Raw genomic sequence first — 27,633 nt, 5'->3', positions numbered from 1 at the left:
TATGATCATCAGTCATAATATAGTCAGAATGTTAGAGAGGCAGCCTAATGAAAGAGACAGATGCAGTAATAACAGCCCTATGGCTGTTGAGCTGGAGGTAAACTGCAAGTTCTAGCAAACTACAGTCCACCCAAAGGACAGACACCTAACTGCCCCAATAGATCCACCACAGGACTGCACAGGGTGCAGGTACTCTGTATACAATGGGACAAGCCGTACAGTGATGGGGGTTCTGTTTTAGGAGATGTAGTTTAAAATTTAGTGTAAACAGGAAAATTGAAAAACGAAGTATCACCAAGATAACAGTTAAGTAGTTAGTATACAGAAATTACTAGTTAGGACATCCATGGACCATTCTAAAAAACTTAATTTACCTTGTGCCACACCAGGCATTTTGGGTGACAGGGCAGTGGCCTTAATAAGAGCTACCGAGACACAGCAAAATATCCCCCCCCCCCGATCCTCAGAAAGACATAGAAGTCAAGTGTTCCTACGTTATATAACTATTCTCTTGTTTGGACTGACACTCCATGGATTGTTATTGATAAGAGGTACTTCAGTGAAATTGCACCGACATGAAGCAGAGCCTAGTGGGGATCAATGTGAAAATGCCTGCTTTTGCATTTTTGGGCAGATCCCAGTTTGGCCTCAGCCCCTAGAGATACAGACAAACATTTCACCAGAATAGATGCACAGCTAAAATTGCATATTTGTAAAACAAATTTGAGGGAGGGCCATACTCACAAGAGCATACAATCTAAAAGGAGACAGCAAGCTATACAGTGAGTTTAACCAGTGTGGTTGTACAATTCCTGTTGGTTGAGTGTGAGTAAAGGGGTTCAAGAATATGAGCAAACAATAAAGGGGTTCAATAGTGTGAGCATCAAGTAAGGAGACTCTCATAGTGTCTAATAGAATGGGCCAGAGAGTGTCTAATGGGATGTGGTAGAGAGTTACAGAGCATGGGTGCCCCACGTGAAAAGTCTTGGGGAGTGAAAAGAATTAATGGTGGAGAGTATGGTGGAGAGTATGGTGGAGAGGAGATAATGTGCAAAAATCAAAGCTTAGGTTGTATTTTGTAATTAGAGGGATTAACGTATGGTAGTTAGTGATGTGTGAATCTGTTCTTTAGACAAAACTTTGACCATACACAACTATACCTTTACATTCGGCTTTTCCTTCCACATCCCATGTAACTACAACATTCTTAAGGAAGGACCAAGTCCGCAAATCTGTTTCATTTTGCTTTTCCGTAAAATTAGCAAAACTGTGAAAAAATTTGTGAAGCAGTGAAAATTTTAAGAGACACATTGAAATCAATGGGTGTCAACATTTTTTACGCACCCGACAATTTTTCACTCTCCAAAAGTCAATGGGTGTTTTTTTATGGCGACTTTTTTGTCTCTGCAACTTTTTGTTGCATCAACTTCAAGGCTGGCAAAAAAAATTAGCTCATTGCTAATGGTGGTGTCACATTGCGTCACACTTGTCAGTGCAGGTTACATAGTTACATAGTTAAATTGGGTTGAAAAAAGACAAAGTCCACCAAGTTTAACCCCTCCAAATGAAAACCCAGCATCCATACATGCCCCCTCCCTACTTTTAATTAAATTCTATATACCTATACTAAATATAGAGCTTAGTATCACAATAGCCTTTGATATTATGTCTGTCCAAAAAAATCATCCAAGCCATTCTTACAAGCCAGGTTTACTGAGTTGTGTAAGGGAGCAGATCCATGTCACGCAACTGTTCATTTCCTACTCTTGTACTTGATGACCACTATAAGTTATCCTATTTTATTATTATTAACATGTATTTATATAGCGCCAACATATTGTGTAGCACTGTAAAGTAAATGTGATTATACAACTAAATCACATGAATTACATACATAGAACATATGGAGTTACATACATCACAATCAATACCGGTACAAAAAGGTGAAGAAGGCCCTATGCATAGCCATACACTCTAAAGGGAAGGGAGTAATACACAAGGTGTGGGAGTGGGCAAGATCGAAGTGGGTGAGAAATGTGGTGGTGTATGTGGTGTTGCGTTTGCTAGTTAAGCAGAGTGAGGGTAGGCTTCTCGAAAGAAGTGCGTTTTAAGAGATTTCTTGAAAGCAGAAAGGTTGGGAGAAAGTTGGACAGACCGTGGGAGAGAGTTCCAGAGGAGGGGTGCAGCCCTTGCAAAGTCTTGAATGCGAGCATGTGAAGAGGTAATGAGAGAAGAGTTGAGTAGCAGGTCAGTAGAGGAGCTTAGTAAGCGGTTGGGTGAGTATATAGAGATGAGTTCAGAGATGTAGGGTGGGGCAGAGTTATGAAGTGCTTTGAAAGTCAGTGTCATTAATTTGAATTTGATTCTGAAAGGTAACGGAAGCCAGTGCAGGGATTGACAGAATGGCGAGGCAGAGGAGGAACGGTTGCCTCGCAGCAGTAAGGGTCCCAGGACAGAGTCTTGAGGAACTCCAACTCTAATAGATTGCAGCGTTGTCTTCTGACTAGTTTCTTTTTTTTTTTTTTTTACACCCTTGCTATAATGTCATACATCATATTGATGTTGTGTTTTGCTATGGCTTTCATCAGACTTTGGTTTCAGGATGCCTGTCTGTTTGTTTGTTTAAACAGGTGCTTCATGGTTTTAAGCTCAAATTGAAAAGGCTTTTTTTTCATGGCTAAGTTGATTCAGAAACCTGTTCCATCTGAACCTCCAGAATTAGCATCTAAATATCAGGGCTATAACTAGGGGTAGGCAGAAGAGGCACGTGCCTAGGCCGTAAAGGTGAAGGGGCGCTAACCATGTACCTCTTCTCCCTGACTGCCCCTAGTTTCTATCTCCTGAAGTGAAGAGTACATCCTGCCTCTGATGCCCGCTGCAGGACCAGCCAAGTATTTTATAGTACAGGTATGGGACCTGTTATCCAGAATGCTCGGGACCTGGGGTTTTCCGGATAACAGATCTTTCCGTAATTTGGGTCTTCTTGCCTTAAGTCTACTAGAAATTCATTTCAACATTAAATAAACCCAATATCCTGGTATTGCATCCAATAAGGATTAATTATTTCTTAGATGGGATCAAGTACAAGCTACTGTTTTATTATTACAGAGAAAAAGGAAATTATTTTTAAAAATGTTGATTATTTGGATAAAATGGAGTCTATGGGAGACAGCCATTCCATAATTTGGAGCTTTCTGGATATTGGGTTTCTGGATAAGGGATCCTATACCTGTACTTCTATTTATAGTACATCTGGCCCAAGAATCAGTTTCTTTCCATTCCAAATAAAATAGACTTTAGGGAAATTTTCAGAACTTTCATGTAAAGGAAATCCAATAATCTGCAACCAGATTTAGTTTTTGTCAGTAGAATGTGGGACTCCTTGTAAAGTCATTCCACTATTTTGTTTTTCAACACTGTTCTTTACAATGGATTGTGTTGTAGCCTATAAATTAAAATAATTATAAACAATCTGCATATATCTATTTTAGAATGTAATTTAAAAAAAAAAGCTATTTTTTTTAATTCTAATGATAATATTTGTGGCCACCAATAAGCCTGTTTTGTAGTTGCAGCCTGTGGGTGGTGTGCTGTTACACGTGGCTTGCAGGGTTCTGAAGTAGGAGGGGAGGTCCTCTATGATTCACCATGCAGGGATACACAATCCGTTCCCCCTACTGCGGCCTGTGGAGGGCTCAAGTTTCTCGGGTCAGTTTAATATCACTATAGCCCGTGAGTGCTAAAGTGTGTTTTTTTCTTGGTCTATGCTATTATGCAGGCAGTGACAATCTTGTCGGATTTTACATGTCCCCTTGTGCCATCAAGCGAGGATAGTCTGTGTTGCTGCACCGCGCACCTTTCTATTATTGGTGCCAGGTAATGTACACCTACCCCTGTCTGTGTGCAACCTGTCTCTTCCACTTTCTTATGGCATCGCTCAAGGGGGTGTAAGCCTGCTTCCTGCAGCCAACTAACCTTGGAACGTCTTCTGACCAAATAAATCTAATCTATGTCAGGTCTCTCTTCATGTTTCGTTACCTGCCAGGTGGATGAATGTAATTGCTGGGAAACCCCAAAGAACTTTAATTTTCAAAATTGTAGGTTGTAGGGGGCGTGGCTTGAACACTGAAAAAGATGGCAGCCTAGTCTGGGAGCTCCGCTCTCCCCCAGCCCCAAAAAGCGATCAACACAGTGAACATAGGCGACCAAACATCATGCACCAAAGGACTGCAACTGACTGATCCAGAGAGACACACAAAAGGGAAAGTGAGGACAAAGTGGAGCTCGATCTAGAGGGAGGCCCGACACCACTACAGGCCCAGAAACACACTGAGGCAGGAGACAAGGCAGAAGCCGACCCGCATGGCCCGACCCGGTGCTCCCCAAAGTACAAGTGAAGGGCAAGACACCACCAGCACTCAAGCGGGAAGCGGGCGCAGCAGACACTGACACGGACCACAAGCACACTAACACGAAGGTGAGACACAGGCCTGGTGGAAGAGACAGGTTGCACACAGACAGGGGTAGGTGTACATTACCTGGCACCAATAATAGAAAGGTGCGCGGTGCAGCAACACAGACTATCCTCGCTTGATGGCACAAGGGGACATGTAAAATCCGACAAGATTGTCACTGCCTGCATAATAGCATAGACCAAGAAAAAAACACACTTTAGCACTCACGGGCTATAGTGATATTAAACTGACCCGAGAAACTTGAGCCCTCCACAGGCCGCAGTAGGGGGAACGGATTGTGTATCCCTGCATGGTGAATCATAGAGGACCTCCCCTCCTACTTCAGAACCCTGCAAGCCACGTGTAACAGCACACCACCCACAGGCTGCAACTACAAAACAGGCTTAAGAAGGGTTAGATTCTCCACAAGCCACAGCAAGGGAATAACCCAAACAACCCTGCCTAAAGGCTCATAAGAGGCCCTCCCCCCTACACAAAACCCTGCAAACTGCGAGCGAGGTTAAAAGCCAAATAACTTTACCTAAAAACTTATAGAAGACCATCCACCCTACACAAAACCCTGCAAGCTGTGGGTCCCTGTCCGGTGACTAATAGGGGGTCCTCTCCTCCGACAAAAGAACCCTGCAAACCATGTATAAGGGCAACACTCCAAAAATTGGAGGGTTACCCAACATAAGCATCCATTTCTGTACGCTAGGATCAGCTGTTATTCTGCCACCCACCATCAATAAGGCATTACAGCACTAGACTCTGGAAACATTACATTACACTGCAAATTAGAGGTCCAACATCAGCTGAAAGTGACTGGCAAAAATAAACCAGGTACAGCTGAACAAAGCTCTGATTTTTTCAAGAGCAGATCCTCTACTAAAAAAACAACATATGGGTTCCCAAAACACAGACTCACTAGACCAAGAATCAGGTAATGCACCCTGTAGAAAGAGAGACCTACAAGAGCTAAAACAATTTCTCTGCGGATTTAAAGCTGATATACAAACAGAACTCAGGAACTCTTTAGCAGAGATCACCTCTGAACTCTCCTCCATGGTTCACAGATTACAGGTAGTCACTCAAGAATAAGAAGATACTCAAGAGAGGCTAGCCAATTCAGAAACACAAATTCAAGACTTGCAACAACAAATCAAAGACCTTCAAGAGACGCAAGAATATCTAGAGAACCGTTCTAGAAGGAACAATGTACGCATCAGAAATATCCCGGAAACCGTCCAAATGGACTCCTTCCTAAAAAAATACAAACAGTTGCTACCAAATATTCAGGGTGGTGATCTGCTTACGGACAGAGCCCACAGGGCTTTAAGAGAGAAACCAAAATACAACGCCCCACCCAGGGACATTATAGTGCACTTTCACTACTTTTGCACGAAAGAAACCATTCTGAGAGCGGCCAGAGACAACTCACTGGAAATAGACGAAATCAAAACTCAGATATATACAGACTTAGCACTGTACACAATACAAAAGAGGAGAGAGCTGAAACCACTAACTGAAGCATTATGCCGCAAAGATATACCTTATAAGTGGGGCTTCCCCTTCAAACTTATACCCATAAGGTCACCACATATACCATGAGAGACCCTACAGATATTGAAGGGGCGCTTAAATACCTGGAGGAGCAACAAGAAGCAACGGAAGAAGTGGACACCTGATCCCATGTATACAGATTTACTCTATATTACATACAAAATTGTCCCAAATGAAGGCTTTACAATCCCCCCCTTGCAAGTTGGTTAAAAGGGAAAATGGACTAGCATCGGTTTATGCAAGACGAGACGAGACAAGAGGCAACACTCACGATCCAGATGACAGCTCTCCAGAACAGTCAGTTAAGAATAGTTTAAATTGTTATTTGCAATTGATTTTGCAAATAACAATTTTTTTTTATTGTTAGCCAATATAGGTATCACTTCTACAATACTTTTTGTATTTGTTTGTTTTTTTATTTGTTATTTTAACTGACATGTAAAAACCAATAACAACATAAAATAAAAAAAATAGAAAATTGTAGGCTGTAAATCTATCCACTTGAGGCCAGGTCTGGACTGGGATTCAGTCTGGACAGAGATGGTCTTACATTCAGTTGGTATCTAGAGGAGTTCCATCTACCTAATTTCTTAATGAAATCCTCCCCCAAACCCAAACACAAAACTTGTGTGGCAGCAACAATACGGAATGAGTGTGTATTGTAGTGGTCTGCCAGAATGCCTAGTTTTTTAATAGCCTGTTTAAAGGGATACTGTCATGGGAAAAAAAAATTTTTCAAAATGAATCAGATAATAGTGCTGCTCCAGCAGAATTCTGCACTGAAATCCATTTCTCAAAAGAGCAAACAGATTTTTTTATATTCAATTTTGAATCAATATAACAACCAAACTTAAGGTCAATGTTAAACTGATGAGTAATGGGTGTGCATACTTCCCAACATTTGTGATTAAGAATGAGGGCAAATTTTTTTGGTCACGCCTACTTTATGGCCACTCCCCCATACGTCACGCCCATTTAACAAAAACAACATATAACAACACTTACCCAGTTGTTGGGTTACAAAGCAAATCCAGCTACGCAGAGTATAACAGAGCAGCAGTACAGAGACCACAAGTTAAGAAATATCAAAACCATTTTAGGACATAATAAATCTCCTAAGCACATTAATTGCAGCTTCACTTGGAACACCCTTCAAATAAGGTTCTATTAACTTCTCCATCCTGCCTGTATACCTCACATTTACCCCTCCTGTCAGGTTACTCAGCCTTCAAGTCTAAGCTTTCCTCCTTTAATGATTTCCTCTGAGCCCTCCACCCTCATCATCTCTCCTACAATAACTATCTTCTCCCTCAGCCATCATATTCTCTAGGAGCCTGGCTGATGATAAGGCTGTGACAAATTAGGGGTCATGGGGGGGGGGATTGTTAAAGTAGGAATGCTAAAAAGTGAAGGCTGAGTAAGGTGACGGGGGGGGGTGAGAGCTGAGAGAGATGCGCTGGAGGCATGGAGGGGTTAAAAGAGATTTATTAGAAGCATAGCACGGACTTTAGGCTGTAATAGTTTCTGTAAATGCAGAGGAATGCTGCACAGTGCATCGCTTGCATTTGCTCTCACCTATTGAAAGGCTGCAGTCACGTCTCCTTTGTGGATCCTCCCTCCTCAGCTCCCCGCCCTCTCTACTCTACTCTGTTCGTCTGGTAGAGCTTGTGACGTCACTGCCATAGTCTCTTCTCGCGAGACTTCGGAAAAAACCCCAGGAACAACAAAAGAGCCCCAAATGAGGCGGGATATAAGGGCAACAATGTGGGACAGCGGGACAGGCATCTAAGAGCGGGTCTGTCCCGCGAAAATCGGGACAGTTGGGGGGGTATGCGTGTGGTAAGGTTCTAGGCATTTCGGGAGGGTGCCTATATAGCCTCCAGGTTTGTATGTAAGCATGGTAACACAAGTCAAGGCTCCAGTATCCATGGGTCATGTCTGTTTCAAATAACATTGATTTAGGTTATAAGCATGGACTACTCTTGCAAATAAGCCAATAGGGTATCGTATGCTTGCTGATAACAGCAGCCAAGACTGACTTTAAGGCGCTAGCCAAGTCAGATATAGGTATTATGAACTTAATTAAGTGCATCAGCTGTGTTGCAGATAAGTATTTTACCCATTAATACAGCAGTCCATAAGGGCTATGGGGACTGTGTCCCGGTAAGTATGCCCCAATCAGTTTATGGGTTACAGATACAGTAAAGGTGGTAATTGATGTAGACATATATCTTGGCCAATTCTGATTCATACAAATGCTATGTAATGTATAGCATTATGCACCGTGGGTATTACAAAGGTACAGGGCCGGAACTAGGGGTAGGCAGAGTAGGCACGTGTCTAGGGCGCAAAGCTGAGGGGGCGCCAGGCACGTACCTGCTCTGTCGCCTACCCCGTGTCCGGTCCTGTCTCCCCCTGACTGGTGCCGGCAAATGCGATTGCGCACATGTGTGTAGTTTTGTGCATGCGTGCCGGCGCGTAGTTTCGCGCATGCGCGATTGCGCGCACACTAAGCCGGCGCCATGCTCGGCCAGGTTGGGTTGGCCCGGCTCTGGGTGTGAGAGTAGTGGCCAATTCTGGTTTAAAGGTATACGACTATACTGCATCTGGGCAGGTCAAACAGCAGGTAGGTATTATACACTTGCTGTATTATAACATGGACTTGTAGACCACAACTATTGGCGTCTATGTGGTCCATTTTTTATTTACATTCATAACTATAGGCTGTTGGAATAGTTATCAGTCTTAAGGAACTCACTAATTAGAATCTATGTTCTACGACTGGACTTATGCCTGCTTATTAAGAAAATAAGATATATACGGTATCCTGCTTTTGCGATAGGATTGGCCTGGGGCTAAATGGATGTAGCTATGTATAGAGTCATATATACATTTAACAAGGATTTTAATATCGCCACAGCCGAGATCAGGCAAGATAAATGTTCTGTATATTCCAATGATAAATCAAGGTCTATTTACAAAACTGATATGATATTCATCAGGATCTCTTAGGTTACAGGGGTGCAATTTATCTGGTCTCAGTGCCAATTTTAGTTAATTCACATATACTGTATTCACTACTGCCACAGGGTTTTAGAGCCTTGCAATGAGGTATTTTATAGTACCGACCTATTTAGTTTGTCTCAAGTACAATAGGGGTCAGCTCTCTGACTATATACTCATGGGACATATTATATTAATGGGTACCATATAAAGCTGGCTGTAAAATTAGGTATTCTCCATCAATGCAGTTATAGCTAAAATGTTTTTATCCATAGGTTCATTATAACAGGCTATTTCTGTAATGTTAATCCTTATGGTGGACAGGAAGCATGCAATTTTGGCATGCTGGGTTTTCTAAACGTGTATGTTACTCTGAGTTTAGCCTTTTACACCACCATAGACTGGCCTGGCTAGTTGAGGTAAGTATCCTAAGGCTTAACATCAAGCTATAAAAAGGGTCTTATTCACTTTATCCTTGTAGACCAAGACTGCAGTATTGGCCTTAGGCAAGGTCCTGGTTATGGCATCTCTTACCAACAGGCTTGGACATGCTAGTATAGTTAGTAGGGGAGTTCCATTGCAGAATAATAGGTAAATAATTATATCCCCATACCTAGATAAATTTTAATCTTGAACACTTAAGGATGGTCTCATGAACTGTACATGTCCTGGGATTTGAGAATAACCCATCTCTAGCAGTATTCTTGGTTGTAATACTTCCTTCAGGCATTCAAATTTCTTCCTATATGGTAAACTCATGGGAGCATGCCATACGGATTGTTTATAGGCCCAATCTATGGGGTACAATAACTCCAGCTATGTACAGGTCAAATCCGTGAAGGCTCGAGGACTGTATCATAGCAAGGTTATGCATATTTGCAGGCATTTATATTACCCGGTCCACTCCAGGGCACGCTGATTCTTAATACTATCCAGTCTTGTTTGGTGGAGGATCATGAGCTAATGATAAAAACAATTTCAATCTGTAAAGACTGCAGAATGCTCCTAGATACCTCACAGGGCAGGTAATGTATTCCCACAGTGGCAGCACTCCTTCTCCATAAGTCATTATACGGACCTCTCATTGGGGCTCATTTATCAACACTGGGCAAATTTTCCCATGGGCAGTTACCTGTAGCAACCAATCAGTGATTAGTTTTTTAAAGCCAGCTGTAAGTAGAACAATGAATGCAGCAATCTGATTGGTTGCCATGGGTTTGCCCAGTGTTGATAAATGACCAATTTGCCCAGTGTTGATAAATGACCCCCATTGAGAGGTGTATTGGTTATGTTCTAGAATAAATACAGGTTCCTTAGTATTAAAGAGACGGGGAACTACACTACGTGATGCCATGTATCGGTAGTGTCATACAGAGCGGGGTCAGGTAGAATACTAGTGATGGTATTTTTCCTTCCCCTACTAAATCCTCTTTTGCAGGCACCATGCTTTTGAGCCATTTCCAAGAGTGCTCTTGTGGATGTTATGCGGTTGGAATAAACGTGCTGGTATGTATTGTGAGTAAGACTATGTAGAAGTGTTACTCTGGGTTCCTATCCGCTTCTCTTTAATTAAAGATAGTTCTCTCTTTTTAAATGGAATTGTCATGCTGGTTTCACACTCGGTATCATTACTTTGGAGTGGGTTCTTCCTTTAAGGAGTACTATTTCCTTTTATTTCTCTGCCAGTCCATTTCCTCTGAAAATACAGACTTCACAGGTTTCCACAAGGTGATTTTGGTCCACCTGTGGGGGGTTCATTCTTCTGAGTTTTATCTGGTATAGATTACACTCGGCCAGTTCCTTATGTGGAACAAACTCCCTCCCATTGGGATATTAGCTTGCTAAGTCCCGGTAAGTATGATATGGATTTGTCCAGGAAAAGGGGAAAATTGTATCATACTTACCATGATCTTCCTTTCGTGGATAACTCCATGTCAAGGTTCCCATCCCTTTTTTGGTAGTTTCTAGAAGCTTATGTAGGGACCTATAGGATCTATTAGGCTCCTATAGAGTTAATCCCCTACCTTTCTTTAAGTTCTCGTATCCCTTGTTATTGGGCCCAGCCCTTTATACTGGTTAAGTGTAACATCCTCACCTATTGTAATGACACTCCCCTGCCACACTGCTATATAGTGTTGTGCAGGGAGTGGCCTCTTCCTCTTTGGCTCCTGGTGTCTATTCTGCTAGGTGTTTCCCATTTGAGCCTGGGATCACCAAGGCCCCAGTAAAGCCATTTACCCCAAAGGGACCTGTACCTTTGGTGCTGAAGTCGGGAACCTGGCTCTCCCGTGAATGAGGATTAGCTATCATTAGTGCAGATCTGTAATAGTCACTCTAGGAGAGAGAGATAGCCAGATTTAGGTAGTATGAGCAGTTGTGTGCTCCATCAAGGAAAATAGCAGGGAGTAGCCTCCCAAAGGCTTCTAAGGTTGCCTTTAGTGTAGGGAACTCAGTGATAGGGAATTCAGTTTAGCAGAGCACTGCCTGACCCCTACTTGATTGATCCTGTTTCGCACTGGTGACTTGTCTTTGAGAGTGAGATATTCTGCCTACTATTTGACTATGGGAGTGACATCTGTGCATGCTGCATCATCATCATGCTATCCTTCCTCCTGTGTGATATGCTAAGTCCTGCTACAGCTCCTGCATGAGTAAACCTGTGGTCAATTGCCTTTGCATATTTGTTAAATAAACCATCTCACCTGTTTTACTGCTTTAATAACCTCCTGGCGTCCAATTTATCTAATTTGACACTAATTAGCCTGTGGGTTGTAGTTTTACACCATCTTAAAGGGGAAGCTTCCATTTAGCGAAGGCTCCGCCCTGAGTGTAGTTTTGCAGTGTAACCCATGCTCACTACCTAGCTGGACACCCTTAACTCCTAATTGGCAGGATAGCCCAAAAAAGCGTTACACTTATTACAAGACACCGGACTGGGGGTGGGGTTGGGCTTTTAAAGCTTTGGGGAGGGTCCTTCTGATGGGAGCACTCGGGCGGGGCTATCCCGGTAAGTATGACATGGAGTTATCCAGGAAAGGAAGATCACAGTAAGTATGATACAATCTTCCCTTTTCCCTCAGCCCCAAAGGCAGCACTTAACACATGAGATAGGCTCCTCCCTGTAGGTAGGAAAAACACATTGTCCAATTAAAAACATCCCACCCCCATATAACCTGCACTCCTCCCTCCTACATCAGTGCTTATAAAGCAATACCAAGAATATAATATAATGCTTTATTAGGGAAGGAACAACGTGCTGCTTTTGGGACTGAGGGAAAAGGGATTTATGGTGAGTATAAATCCCTTACTTCCCTACAGGCAGCACTTACACATGAGAGTTTAAAAGCAGTCTAAGAAGGGTGGGCTGTTAAGAGCATGAGGCATCCAAGACATATCGAGCAAAGGCTGCTTCTCGAGATACTGAAACATCTGATTTGTAGTATTTCACAAAAGTCTTTGCTCTGCAAATTTGGTCCACAGAAACCCCTGCATACTCTGCCCAAGATGTTGCCATTGCCCTAGTAGAATGTGCCTTTAGTTCATCAGAAACTTGCTTACCATCTTTTTGGTAAACTTTAGAGATTGCCATCTTAATCCACCGAGCTATAGTTGGTTTGGCTACTGGTCTGCCTTTTTTCTGGCCAAAAAAGGAGATAAAAAGAGCATCAGATATTTGAAAAGGTCCGGTGTCACGTGAGGCGTGATCCAAGATGGCGGTGGTGTGAGATTGCTCCTCGTCCATGGAAGCCTTATCCCTCATTTTTGCCCTCTGCACTTGGGCTGGCCGTACTATTTCTACGGTAATATACCTCTAAACCTCTACGGAATCACCGGATGGCTAATAGGAGACGACCACGGGAGAAGAAAGGCTCCGTTCAATCATCCAAAGGCACAGCAAATACCATTGCGTCATTCCTACGGAAGCCTCCACCTCCCTCTCCAAAGGCTATGCCGACACAGGAGGACTCATGGCAAGGCCTAGACTCACAATCTGATACATTCCCACCTCCTTCAGGAGAAATCCAGAACCCGGATTTGATGGAGCAATTCAAAGCCTTACTACAACAAGAACTGGCCAAAACCGCTGCCGATATAACTAACAGAATTACAGGCCAGATTCATGAGTTGGGCCAGCGGATTGACGTTGTGGAGACTAAGATGGATGACGTAGTAACAGTGCTAGATGCTCATGAACAGGATATCGTCCAACTTCAAACACAGCTGAAGGAAGCCATGGATAAGTTGGAGGATTCAGATAACAGATCCCGTCGCAATAACTTGCGCATCCGGGGGATTTCGGAATCTGAGACGGACCTACAAGCGGTAACTCACGCAATTCTCACTATGCTCTTACCGGACCTACCATCAGAACGGTTTGAATGTAATTGAGTGCATCGAGCGCTTAGGGCCATGTCCCAGGAAGGCCCGCCTAGAGACATTGTCCTCAGGCTGCACTTTCACCAAACTCAAGTGAAGGCCCTCCAAGCAGCACGGGCATCTCAGACCTTGGAATACAACGCTGTTAAATTTCAAATATATGCAGATATTGCACCGGTTACCTTGCAGAAACGCAAAACCTTTGCTGGCGTTGTCCATGTCCTCCAGCACCATGGCATCAGATACAGATGGCTATTCCCATTTCGCCTGGCTTTTACGTTTAACAACAAGCAACACTCCTTTTCAGACCTGGAGTCGGCCATGGAACTTCTCCGACGCTTGAAATTAACTACGTCACTCCCTCCATCTTCGCCGCCTTCGCCACAGGCCACCAGAGCGGTTTCTCTGATTTGGCGCACGGTGGGAAAACCGGTCACCAGAAGAATGTCTGCATTGGCCTTGTCTCAGAAGTCGGATCCCTAACACTTCCCATATAGAATGGCTACCTACAGGTTTGTCCCTTTACGGGGATGTTTTCTCCTTTTGGCCCTTGAATAACCGTCGTCCGAGGTATGGCAGATAATTCTATCTATTCCCTTTTTGTGGGTAAATCCCTTAGATTCAGGCCTTGAACAGCAGTGACACTAACAATCCCTATATTTCACTATAAGACCTTCTCTACAATATCGAGCCTCCTACTTATTGTTTATTTTTTACCTTAATACATATGACGCAATATATTCTACTTTATTTTTCTGGGTTTACTTGAGGCTGAACTTTTTGCTTTTATGACCCGTAGTATATATCCTGGATGACTCTCCAGCAATACCTTACTTAAGGTGGCCATACACGGATAGATCCGCTCGTTTGGCGATGTCGCCAAACGAGCGGATCTCCCTCCGATATGCCCACCTTGAGGTGGGCAATATCGGGCTGATCCGATCGTGGGCCCTAGGGCCCAACGATCGGATCCTTCACGTTCGCAAACGGGCGGTCGGATCGCGGGACCGCATCAACGAACAGATGCGGCCGCGATCCGACGGGATTTTTAACCCCATCTGATCGAGATCTGGCCGACTTTCGGCCAGATCTCGATCGGGGAAGCCCGTCGGGGGCCCCCATACACGGGCCAATAAGCTGCCGACTCGGTCTGTCGGCAGCTTTTATCGGCCCGTGTATGGCCACCTTTAGGATATCTCCTCTACAACCTTTTCACCGGGATATGTCACGTAATTTCCAACCTTTCTCTCTTTCTGTTTGAGGGAGACAAGTGCCTTTATCTTCTGAGTTTTTGATACCCCCAATTTGGCGCTATACAGGGTGGCTAGCGAGTCTACCACCTATAGTATTAACGCCTACTGTACATTGTTGTTATGGTTTTTTCTCCTTTTTAATTTTTTCCTTTTTTATTGTTATTTTTATGTTAGACCACTATTGCTCGAACGATACTACATGTGGGACTATGAGGCATCTTTGCAACCGGTGCTATTCTGGTTTTTATACTGTGATATTGCTTTTCTCTTTCCTATAGGTACCATCTTTCAGATGATATTCCCTTTTCAGCTTAATCTTCCTTTTCCTTTAGACAACCATGGGGTTAACTATATTGTCTCATAATGTACAAGGATTTAATTTCCCGGTAAAACGGAAAAAAGCATTTATGTATTATAATTCTCTCGAAGCTGATATCTTATGTCTGCAAGAAACACGTTTCTCGAAACAATCCTTCCCCAAATATTTTCATAAAAAATACCCTAGGATATACTTAGCAAATAGTGACAATAAGACCAGAGGTGTGGCTATTTGTGTCCATATGGGACTGCCATAGCAGATTCGGGACGCCTACTCTGACCCAGATGGGAGATTTTTGGTTCTTACGTTTGAATTAGAAGGGAAACTTTACTCAATTATTTCTTACTATGCGCCAAATGTTTCCCAAGCCCAGTTTTTTGATAAACTTCTCACGTATGTTTCTCACGCTGAGACGGGGAGAATTATACTATGTGGCGATACAAATTTGATATTAGATTCCTTTTGGGATAAACAACAGCCCTCACAACAGACTCCCCAAACCATAGTAAAACGTCACCCAGATGTTCAGAAGGTTAAACGGGGCATGATGCATTCTTCTTATCACTTTTTGGATCTGAAAAAAAAGAAGCCAATGAAACTTTAAAGTCTCTACTGAATACAGAATTTAGCTTAGGTGAAAACGATGGATTGGGTCTTACAGTGATTTCATTTGGCAGGACCTAGAAATATGGTCTTTTTCATGATAAGGCCTGTAACTATACGATACTTCTAGCTGATACTATAGCTGTTCGAAAAACAGTTTTTACAAACAAATGAGAAAAAGATGCTGTAGATAAAGGCTCAAACGGAGGTTGACATAATGCCTTAATGGAGAATTCAACCCTGGATAAAACAAACCCGTACCCCACACAGGTTAACTGGGAGGAGGGAGAGGGGTCCACCTGGGGTGGGGGTACAGGTATTTTTACTCCAGGGTTGAATTCTCCTTAAAGGCTAGGCTTAAATTCCATTTGGGTACACAAACTCGATGCTTAGGTTTCAAATTGGAAATAGCTTTTACAAACCTTTTAATGAGAAAATTGCCTGCCAATGCCTCGGATCTTAACACCCCTAAAGCAGATACCTGAACTTTAATGGTATTAGGTGCCAAGTTCTTAGAGAAACCCTCCTGTAAAAAATCCAGAATGACTGGCATTGAGGCAGATTCTGGCAAAACATTATGTGCAGGGCCGGATTTACATAAAGGGCACCCCTAGGCCCACTGCCGTTCGTCGCCCCTCTCCCCTCCCCTTTATTCGTGCAAATTTTCAGTCCTTGTAAGATTTATGGCTGACCTGACTACTGCCTTTACTGGTGGTAGTTGTTAGAAAAATAAATCATGGCTGAGCAAATAAAACCACCCACACACTCCCAGAACCCAAACCGTCAGCAATGCTTAGGAAAAACTAACTTCAGCTGCATTTGCGTACTGAGCCTCAACTTGCTCTAGCACAAAAGATAATAGCAGGGCCATGACGCGGCTGGGCAGTGACTTCAGGGGCATGGCTAAGACGCAGTGACTAGAAATTTGCTTGTCGCTGTGTCATAGGAAATCCTGCCTGGCTTTCCTAATTTGGAAAACAAGACAGGCAGTTTTGACCTGGGCAGTCCTTCAAAAAACCAGGTTGTCTGGGTCAAAACCAGACAGGTGGCAACCCTAGCTGTGGGCAGGCTGTTCCCTTCTTGTTCAAATAACAGGCAATCAAATGTTTGCTTTCATTGTTCATCCTCCAACTCCCTGTAAAAAGTCAGTTACTGAATGGTTGCTGTGGGTTACTGCCCAGGTGCAAATTTGCCCAGTTTTTATATAAAAGCCCCAATGTGAATATTATAACAACCCGGAATATGTTTAGCCCCAAAATGTTGGCCAAGTGTCCGCAATCCAGTGAATGCCAAAAATTGCAGCAAAGCCAGTTGAACTACAGGTAGCTGCACCTGTGTAAAGTTGAATTTTCACAAAATTCTCCCTGCTAATAGGTATTAGGTATAGCTATTAAAGCTCTCAACGAATTGCTGCCGAATAACTGAGTCGTCCTTTACTAACTGCGGGATCCTTAAATGCCAATTAGGATTGTCTAAACCTGCCATAAGTGCCATAAGTCTTCTGTTAAAAACAAGTCCTATGGAAATAACTTGCATTGCATAGGTTAATTGCCCATCAGCTTGTATGTATGTGTTTTTAATTAACCTTCTTTGACGCCAAAGCATACATATCTACTTTTATTCTGGGTAGGCAAAATTCCTGCTTGACAGTATTGATCTTGATATTGCAAACTTGTGGTGGGTGATATGGTTTTATCCACTGCCAGTGGAATGCCAAATTTCTTTGCAAACCATGTAAAACTACGCAGTAAGAATCCGCATGAATTAGAACCAGAAGGACCAACAAATAGAAAGTAATCGAAATAATGAATGACATCATTAGAACCTGTCTCCCATTGAACAACCCACTGCAGAAAAGAGGCAAAGGCTTCAAAATATAAGCAAGAAAGAGAAAAACCCATTGGAAGGCATTGGTTCAAGTAGAATTTACCAACAAACAGGGTGTATTGGGAGTAATCTAAAGGCCGATTTAATAACTCTCCTCAATATCATTGCTCCCTGACCATATTCCTGAATTAACAATATAGCTTGATCAAAGGATACATATGACACACAAAGCTAGTTCCTGGCTAATCCCCATCATCATAGGCGGAGGGTGATTTTCTTGTTTGGGGAGGCTAAAGGTAGCCATACAGAGCTCAGTAGCATAACTACAGTCTGAGGCCCCCCAGCAACAAAAAGTGCCTTTTGCACGCTCACTCTGTGGGAGAACCAGCAACAGTTAGTGGTGCTGTACTGCAGAAACTGCAACAGGTCTGGGCCCCCTTTGTCCCCAGGCCCCCCCTGTAGACACAAAGTGTGCTGTAAGGTAGTTACACCATCGTATGGGTTATATTACTGCATGATTTGCCATTTACATCTATTAATAAAGTCCAGTGCATTAAAAATTTGCTTGCAAATCTTATGCTCTATAACAGTGCTGTCCAATTTCTGTGGTACCGAGGGTCGGGATCTTTCTGGCCTAAATGGTGGAGGGACGATAATGGAAACCAGTGTTGACCACTCCCTTTTTTTAAACCACCCGCACATTACCACAAGACCATGTCCACATAAATGGTGATAGCACACCAAAAAACCAAATGGTTGGTGCTCACTGCAGGTATACCATACCACTCATCACTATTATGTGAAAAAAAGTTGTCATATTAAGACATACCCTTAAATCCATATGCCTCATCCTCCCCTGTGGATAACACAGCACCCTCAGCACATGATTAAACAAAAATCAGGGGCCCCTAACAATAATTTTCAAATGCTAAAAAATCCCCAGAACAAATACCAGGCTTATGTTCCACAGAGTATGGAACACACAGGGAACAAAGGGAAGGCAGAGTATGGCACACCCAAGGAGAATAGAATGGACAGAGTATGACACACACAGGGAGCATAGGTCAAGCAGATTATGGCACATATAGGGAGCATAGGGCCGACAGAGAATGGCACACACATGGAGCATAGGGAAGGCAGAACAGAGCAGGAGACAGGGAAAGCTATTATTCTAATACAGGTATGGGACCTGTTATCCAGAATGCTCGGGACCTGGGGTTTTCCGGATAACGGATCTTTCTGTAATTTGGATCTTCATGCCTTAAGTCAACTAGAAATTAATTTAAACATTAAATAAACCCAATAGGCTGGATTTGCTTCCAATAAGGATTAATTATATCTTAGTTGGGATCAAGTACAAGCTACTGTTTTATTATTACAGAGAAAAAGGAAATCATTTTAAAAAATGTGGATTATCTGGAGTCTATGGGAGACAGCCATTCCGTAATTCGGAGCTTTCTGGATATCGGGTTTCCGGATAAGGGATCCTATACCTGTATGTACTACATACAGTGACACAGTGCTGGTGCCTATTAGCATTTTGAATAAGGTGTGAACAGGTGAACAATATGGGCAGTTTCAGTCTGGGTCTCAGGTGTGAACAGTACAGGCCTTTAGGATATAAACAATAGAGGTGTCCCAAGTGTGAACAATACAGGGGATAGCAGTCTAAAATTGAGGTTTAAACAATGCAGGGGCCAGTTAATCTTTGTAGTGATACCTATAAAATACACATGCTAAGCAGTCACAGCAGGCAGACTTTAATGTGGTATCGACACAAGGGGGTTGCCAGTTGGACAGCCATGCTCTATATCAACAGCAGAGTATCATACTTAACAGTATTCAATGGTGCAGACTTTCTCAATCCCCTGAAATTCTGCATGCATGCTAGATACTTTATTATCCTGTTGACATTTTAACTATTTTTTCCCATTATATATATTCCTACTTGAATTTTTAGTATTAAATTAGTTCTTCTAATGTAGATCCAATCATTGTTGTGCTGTGACTGCTGTGCATGGTGATTTGCACCTGTTTACCTCTTTCTAAATTTTGCATTAATAACATTTAACTTTGGAACAAATAAATATTTACATTTTATACTGCCCCCTGTCCTGAGTGAACATTATTATAGTGGAATCTCACATACCTCAAAATGTTTGAGTCTCAAAACTCAGACTGGGCCATGTCCCCTTACATCAAAAATGTTTGTGTTAAGCCCCGCCCCCTTTTAGGTCCGAAATTCGTGTCCATTGGGAGGTATGTGAACCTCTGCTGGATGCCTGCATTTATGCCACTATTAATATTCCGATAAACATACCCATCAGCCCACTGCCCAGCCAAATTCGGGAACCAGAAAATTGCACTGCCTGCTCGTGCTTGCATCAAACTGAGGCTGTGATGTCCCAGCAGCAACCAATCAGCTGCCGTGAAAAGTTTGCTGTCATAGCTGCTTCCTACTAAGGGGCAGGTCAAAGTGAGCTGTATCTACATGAACATGCACGCACACTGGAAAGAGGGCGCTAGTCAGTGAGAGTCTTTATATTTTCTCATTTTTTTTAAAAGTGTTGCAGGCAGGTTTGGGAAGGCTTAGCCTCCCCAAGCCTTATGGAAAATCCGCCTATGCCCATCATTGACTGATGCGCACAAAGGGTAAAGGTGGCCATACACGGGCAGATAAAGCTGCCGATATCGGTCGTTTGGACCGATTTGACAGCTTATCTGCCCATGTATGGGGGCTTCCGACGGGTCTTCCCGATCTATATCTGGCCACGATATCGATCGGGAAGGTTGGATTTTTACCCGACCGACCCGTCGGAGCCGCTTGGCGCATCGTAATTCGATCGTTCGGCCATACGGCCGAACGTTCGAATTACCCCCGATATAGCCACGCAGTTTAGTGGCATATCGGGGAAAGATCCGCTTGTTTGGCGATGTCGCCAAACAAGCGGATCTTGGAGTCTATGGCCACCTTAAGAAAGATGGTGTATCAAGCCATAAATACCAGGCTCCTTCTTAGGGATCAGTCCTAATGAAGAGACCCTAAAATCCTCAAATGGGGGCTCATCAAACAGACCTTCTATTCTACCAAGATCAAGCTCTTTAGGGCAAAGAGTAGGGCCCTGCAATGTTACAGCTGTCTGGAGTGGCACACCACTTGCAACAGTGGTAGGCATTGCTCCTGGTAGTAGGGGGAGGAGAAGCCGATGGGCAGATTCCTGCTTGAGGCACTGCCGTGGTGCTCTTCGTCTTGGTGATAGCTGTTGTAACTGGCTGTGTCATCTTCTTTGCTGCCTGTTTTCCTGCTCTGTTGGCTCTTCTAACAAGGATGATCTTCCTACATGCTGATTCTCTGGCTGCTGGGGTGCGCTGAGTGACTATGTCATGTGTGGCTCCCTATGATGATGCGGCTTCCTCAGACAGAGATCCTGGAGCCTTTTCAACTAGAACTGAAGCAAGCTAGCATTGCTTAATGAACGCTTGGATATCTTCTTGGTCCACCTCCATCTGGATCCACAGAAGGATGTTGTGAAGTTGGCCGCTGGGACCATCTTCAGCCATTCCAATGCCAATCCTCTCTCCTCGACCGTCGGCGAACAATGAACACTAGCTGCTGTCCATTCTCAGACAAAAGCAACTGATTCATGCAGTTTCATTTGATACCTATAAAACCCATCGCAGGATGAATGCAGTGGTTTGTATAATACCCCCAGAACTCACATCAGGATGACATTGTGGCAATTCCATGTATAATACCCCAGAAACTCAAAGCAGGGTGACCCAGAGGCAATAGGCAATGTATAAATACCCAAAGAACTCATAGCAGGATGGCAGAGTGGCAATTCCATGTATAATAAACAACTGTCCTGTAAATTATATCCTTATAAATGGTGTTAAGTGATGTCATTTCTACATAGTAACATAGTAAGTTAGGTTGAAAAAAGTCACACGTCCATCAAGTTCAACCTTTTAACTTTTTTTATCCTGCCTAACTGCGAGTTGATCCAGAGGAAGGAAAAAACCCCATCTGAAGTCTCTCCAATTTGCCTCAGAGGGGGGAAAAATTCCTTCCTAACTCCAAAATGGCAGACTAGTCCCTGGATCAACTTGTACTATGAGCTATCTTCCATAACCATGTATTACCTCACTTGCTAAAAAGCCATCCAACCCCTTCTTAAAGCTATCTGATGTATCAGCCAGTACAACTGATTCAGGGAGAGAATTCCACATCTTCACAGCTCTCACTGTAAAAAAACCCCTTCCGAATAATATGGGTGACCTTGTGTCAACTGGAAAGACCTACTGGTAAATAAAGCATTAGAGAGATTATTATATGATCCCCATATATATTTATGCATAGTAAAACGCCTCTTCTCCAATTTGGCCAGTCATTCTTCATAGCTAAGATTTTCCTTACCTTTTACCAGCTTAGTTTCCCTTCTCTGTACCCTCTCTAATACAATAATGTCCTGTTTGAGGACTGTGCACATTTTCTAGATGGGCCTTACCAGTGCTCTATAAAGTGGAAGAATGACCTCTTCCTGCCATGAAAAGTACCACAGAAGAAAGGAACTGCTAAAGAGAGTTATTATGTTGCACAATCTATAACAAATCGAGTGTAAAATGAATGGTGTTGTGCTGGAATAAAGTGTGAACAGGGGAATCATATCTTGGTGTATTTAAATATTGGTTACTTCAATTAATAATTAAATTCATATTGTGAAAGACAGAAATGAGTGTCATTATGGAATATTGTGAAAACCAAAAATAGTTAATTCATAAATAAATAACCCAAAAAAAAATAGCAAAAACTCACAAGTTAAAAACACTTAAAATTGATATATGCTGATCTGGTATATAGATTATTGGGATTTCAGCTATACGCCTCAGGCTTGGCTCCTTCAGCAGATTCGCAGCAATATTGATTGTTGCAGTGGGGGGACAGCATTTCAGGGGGGAGGCAGAATGGTGGAAAATCCTTTTTTTTTCTAAATACAGGTGCACGACGGACGGACGGACCTTCCATATCCTCATCACATGGGCAATTGCTTCTTTCCAATACCAGGAAGCATATTTATGAAGGGTCGATTGAGCTGAGTCATGAGCTGAGCTATGAAGTGAGCCTGGGAACTCAGACTCCTCTATTGTATACACTGAAGAAAATAACTGATTTAGCACATGTGTCTTTTCTGTATCTGTTACAGCCATACTGGTACCATTATTTAATGGAGCAACACTTTCAACTTGCATCTTTTTACTAATAATATATTTAAAAAACTTTTTGGGGTTGGTCTGAGCCCCCGCCGCAATGCACTCTTCATTTCTTTTCTTTGCTTTCCGGATTGCTGATTTACAACATTTATTATAGTGTTTATGTTCATTAAAGGGGTTCTTTAGTATAATGTAGAGAGTGATATTCTGAGACAATTTGCAATTGGTTTTCATATTTTATTATTTGTGGATTTTGAGTTATTTAGTTTTTTATTCAGCAGCTCTCCAGTTTGCAGTTTCAGCAGTCTGGTTGCTAGGGTTCAAATTACCTTAGCAGCCACGCACTGATTTGAATAAGAGACTGGAATATTAATAGGAGAGGGCCTGAATAGAAAGATAAGCAATAAGAAGTAGCAATAACAATGCATTTGTAAACTTACACAGCTCTTGTTTTTAGATGGGGTCAGTGACCCCCATTTGAAAGCTGGAAAGAATCAGAAAAAGGCAAATACTTCAACTAAATAAAGAAGACATATTGAAAAGTTGCTTAGAATTGTCCATTATATTGCATACTTAATGTTAACTTGAAGGTGAACCAATGCAGTTTTTTTGTAAATTCTTTATTTTCAAGTTATGCAAAATACAGAAAATACAATGGCATGAGATTCCTACAGTAAGAAGTTCAAACATAAGGTACATTTTATGTTCACACGTTAGTCCAACAGAAGGATTACTCCATGTTATCAGCAGATGATATATCTCGTAGCCGCTTTCTGTGAGTAAGAAACCATAAAACATGAAACATAAAACCAAACTTTGTTGGGCACAGCTATACCTCGGCAAGCAATAGCAGAATGGCGACTGGAGGAGTAACCACAGAAAAAATAGGTTGACAAGCATTATATAGTAACTAAGTATCCTGATTGTGTATCAGTTGAAGGGTCCCGCTAGAACTACATACGGACAGTGGTCATTGCAGTTTTAAAATGCCTTTCTCTTCTTTCTTATTAAATTCTTTGCTTCTATATTACGCCATATGTAGGGTATTCTTAAAGCTTCTACATTTACTCCTTAAGGGAATACATTAAGCAGTAATGTATGATTTAATATCAATTTAAATGACAACCATTTCTGTTCTGTGTTTTTAGATGAAAACGTAATGCCCCATTCAATGCTCTGAAGGGCAGCCCTCAAGGCACTAAGTATCCCAGAGTATATTTGTTTTTTGCACCAGACATTAAATGATATAACATTATGCTCACTATTACACAGGGGTTCAATGACATGCACATTTGTTATAAGTTCTGGGTCATTTGAGATCACTAGATCCAGAATAACATTTTTTCTGGTTGGCTCCTCAACAACCTGTGCCATAAAATTGTCGTGCAACAAGTTTATAAACTTGTTCCCATTAACTGATCTGGCAGTACTGTTGCTCCAGTCAATATCTGGGTAATTAAAATCCCCCATTATCATCATATTTATCCAAACTAGCAGCCTTTTCTATTTGCATCAGGAGCTTAGCCTCCTCCGTTACATTAGGGGTCTATAGCATACGCCTACAATTAATTTGCTGGACTCTTTACAATTGGTGAAGTCTACCCATAAGACTTCTGCCCCCTCATTTTCTAACATAACCTCCTCCTTTATATAAGCTTTTAAATCCTGACAAACATACATACCCCTCCTCCTTTTCTATTTCTTGATCCCTCCAATCTTGACAACCTCCGACCTATCTCTCTGCTACCTTTCATCTCTAAACTACTTGAGCGCCTAGTCTACAACCGACTAACCTCATTCCTCTCTGACAATAACCTGCTGGACCCCCTACAATCTGGTTTTAAGCCACAACACTCCACTGAAACTGCCCTGACCCAACTAACTAATGACCTTTTAACCGCTAAAGTCAACAATCATTTCTCACTACTAATACTGCTTAATCTCTCAGCTGCATTTGACACTGTAGATCACCCTCTCCCCCTCCATTCCCTTGGCCTTCATGACACAGCCATGTCCTGATTCTCTTCATACATCACCAATTGTTCCTTCAGTGTCTCCTACAACGGAGTAGCAACTTCTCCCCCTACCTCTTTCTGTTGGGGTTCCTCACGGCTCTGTCCTGGGACCCTTACTATTCTCCTTCTATACTTTCTCCCTCTGCAAATTAATCAACTCGTATGGTTTCCACTACCAACTCTATGCTGATGATACTCAGATCTATCTCTCATCTCCTGATCTCAACCCAGAACTCCTAACTCGTGTCTCCTCCTGCCTGTCTGCTATCTCTACCTGGATGTCGCAAAGCTACCTTAAATTAAACCTCTCTACAACTGAAATGGTTCAATTTCCTCCAACTAACACCAGTAACATCACGGAAGTATCCATCATAGTTTACAATTCCACTATCACCCCCTCTCCCCAGGCCCTGTGCCTTGGGGTTATCCTAGATTCTGCCCTGTCATTCACTTCTCATATCCAGTCACTTATTAAATTATGTCACTTCCACCTAAGGAACATATCCAAAATATGATCATTTATCACCCAAGATGCTGCCAAAATTCTTATTCACTCTGTCGTCATATCATGTCTAGACTACTGTAACTCTCTTTTAATTGCCCCCCCCCTCCAGAGACTGTCACCTCTCCAGTCCATAATGAACACTGCTGCGAGGCTCATACACCTCAGCAACTGCTCCTCCTCTGCCACACCCATTCTGTCAATCCCTGCACTGGCTTCCACTACATCTCAGAATTAAATTCAAATTAATGACCCTGACATTCAAAGCACTTAATAACTCTGCCCCACACTACATCTCTGAACTCATCTCTATATACTCACCCAACCACTTACTATGCTTCTCTACTGACCTGCTACTCAACTCTTCTCTCATTATCTCCTCACATGCTCGCATTCAAGACTTGCAAGGGCTGCACACCTCCTCTGGAACTCTCTCCCACGGTCTGTCCTACTTTTTCCCAACCTTTCTGCTTTCAAGAAATCTATTAAAATGCACTTCTTTCGAGCCTACCCTCACTCTGCTTAACTACCAAACGCAACACCACATACAGTACCACATTTCTTACTCACTTAATTAGATCTTGCCCACTCCCACACCTTGTGTATTACTCCCTTCCCTTTAGAGTGTAAGCTCTTTCTGCATAGGGCCTTCCACACCTTTTGTACCGGTATTGATTTTGATGTATGTAACTTCATATGTATATAATTCATGTGATTTAGTTGTTGTGAGAAACTTACCCTGGTAGTCTAGTGGGCAGCGGGGTTCACGCCGCGCCCTTGGCGTGGACGCCGACTGCGCTGCTCCTGTCCTGCCCTTGCCGGCGCCATCTTTGATTCCTAGGGCGTGCGCGTCTCTTAAAGGCGCAGTCGCGCTGGCGTGATTGCGCCAGCATGCAACGGCGCAAAATTGTGCACATTTTGGCACCAATTGGATCCCTATTTAAGGCCCATTCAGACCTGTAGCCAGTGCCCGTTATAGGATCATATCCTGTGGTTTCCTGAATTTGCTATCCTGATTGATTAGCCATGTTTGACCCTGCCTGTTCCTGACTACTCTGCATTCTGTATCCTGACTCTTGCCTGCCTACGACAACGCTTCCTGCTTAACTCCTTGATTGACAACCCGGATTGACCCTTGCCTGCCTGATGATTCGGATATCCGCCTGCCTCGACCCAGCCTGTCTGACCATCCTTCTGCCTTATCCAGTCTGTCTGATTATCTGGTTGTGACCCCTTGCCTGCCTGAGGATTCTGTTATCAGCCTGTCCTGATCCGGTCTGTTCCGTTTCCACCAGACGCCTTGTCCTTGACCTTCTGCCCAAAGACTCTTGCTATCCGGTCGTGCCCCTTTGCCAGCCAGAACTCCTCCCTTGTACCCCTCGTTAAGTCCAGGTGGCACCCAATTAAGCTGAGGGCTCCTCCCAAAGCCCAAAGGTGGTCATATTACTGGTGAAGCTGAGCCGAGACCAGGGTCCTTGGCATTTGTTCTGGTATTGGGTGCCGGCCGTGACAGTTGTATAATCACATTTACTTTACAGCGCTACTCAATATGTTGGCGCTATACAAATACTTGTTAATAATAATATTGCCTCTGTCCCTCCGAAACAAAGTATAGCAGCTGATATTAACTGCCCAGTCATGCGACTCATTCAGCCATGTTTCGGCCACACCAATCACATCATTTCCCCCTCCAGCACCATCACCTCCAGCTCTCCCATTTTACCAGTCAGACTTCTTGCATTTGTAAACATACATTTAATACTGGTACCATATTGAACAAATGACATGTGGTCCTCCCTATCCTTAACAGTACCCCCAACCAAACTTCCTCCCCATTTTCCCTTCCTTTGCCCACTATCTCATCAAACCTCTCTACACCAATCTCTCAGCCACACATTAAGGTCCCTAAGCTGCCGCTGTCTTTTTAGCGTTGCTTGTGGCACAAGTAATATCTCTGAGAAAATGACCATACATGCCAGTTCAGAGCTTTCCTCCCCAGCATCTTCAGCCAAAATGGTGAATTTATTGTTTTATACCCTCCTGACTGTTACAAACTTTCCTCCCTCATTTGCCTCCACTGCCCCTTCTCCTTCCCCCCCACTCCACTAGCCTCTGCCAGTAGTTGCTATGCAAGCCTCCTTTCCTCCCCACATTTGCCGCTGCCCTCAGTGCTGCAAGTTCCCCCCTTAGAGTCTTCAGTTCAGATTCCAAGATGAAAAACCACAGACATCTTTCACATGTAAATACTGCGTGGAACTGCTGCTCCAACACCACATACATGTGACAAGACACACACTGAGTAATACCAGCAAACCTACTTGCACTCATATTTACACTGGGTACTTACAGTCTCCCAAGTGCAATTCCTCACAAACGCCTATTTAGTTTTAAACACCTTAAGTTTTTTAACGCTGCCTAAAGTAGGGACGCACCGAATCCACTATTTTGGATTCATCCGAACCCCTGAATCCTGTGTGAACGATTTGGCCGAATACTGAACCAAATC

General features: G+C 43.0%; 1 protein-coding gene across 1 annotated transcript in view; it reads right to left on the bottom strand.

The window, feature by feature from the left end:
• Positions 1-19,853, bottom strand: part of LOC108700975 (ras-related C3 botulinum toxin substrate 3) — a 116,255-nt gene extending 96,402 nt beyond the window's left edge. Inside the window, exon 1 of the mRNA XM_018235049.2 lies at positions 19,720-19,853. Coding sequence (XP_018090538.1) covers positions 19,720-19,784 — 65 coding nt within the window. The 5' untranslated portion in view covers positions 19,785-19,853. The remainder of the gene's footprint in view (positions 1-19,719) is intronic.
• Positions 19,854-27,633: the final 7,780 nt, after the last annotated feature.

The sequence above is a fragment of the Xenopus laevis genome, chromosome 9_10L (assembly GCF_017654675.1).
Source record: "Xenopus laevis strain J_2021 chromosome 9_10L, Xenopus_laevis_v10.1, whole genome shotgun sequence".
NCBI lineage: Eukaryota > Metazoa > Chordata > Amphibia > Anura > Pipidae > Xenopus > Xenopus laevis.
This window is presented reverse-complemented; position numbering and strand designations above follow the sequence as displayed.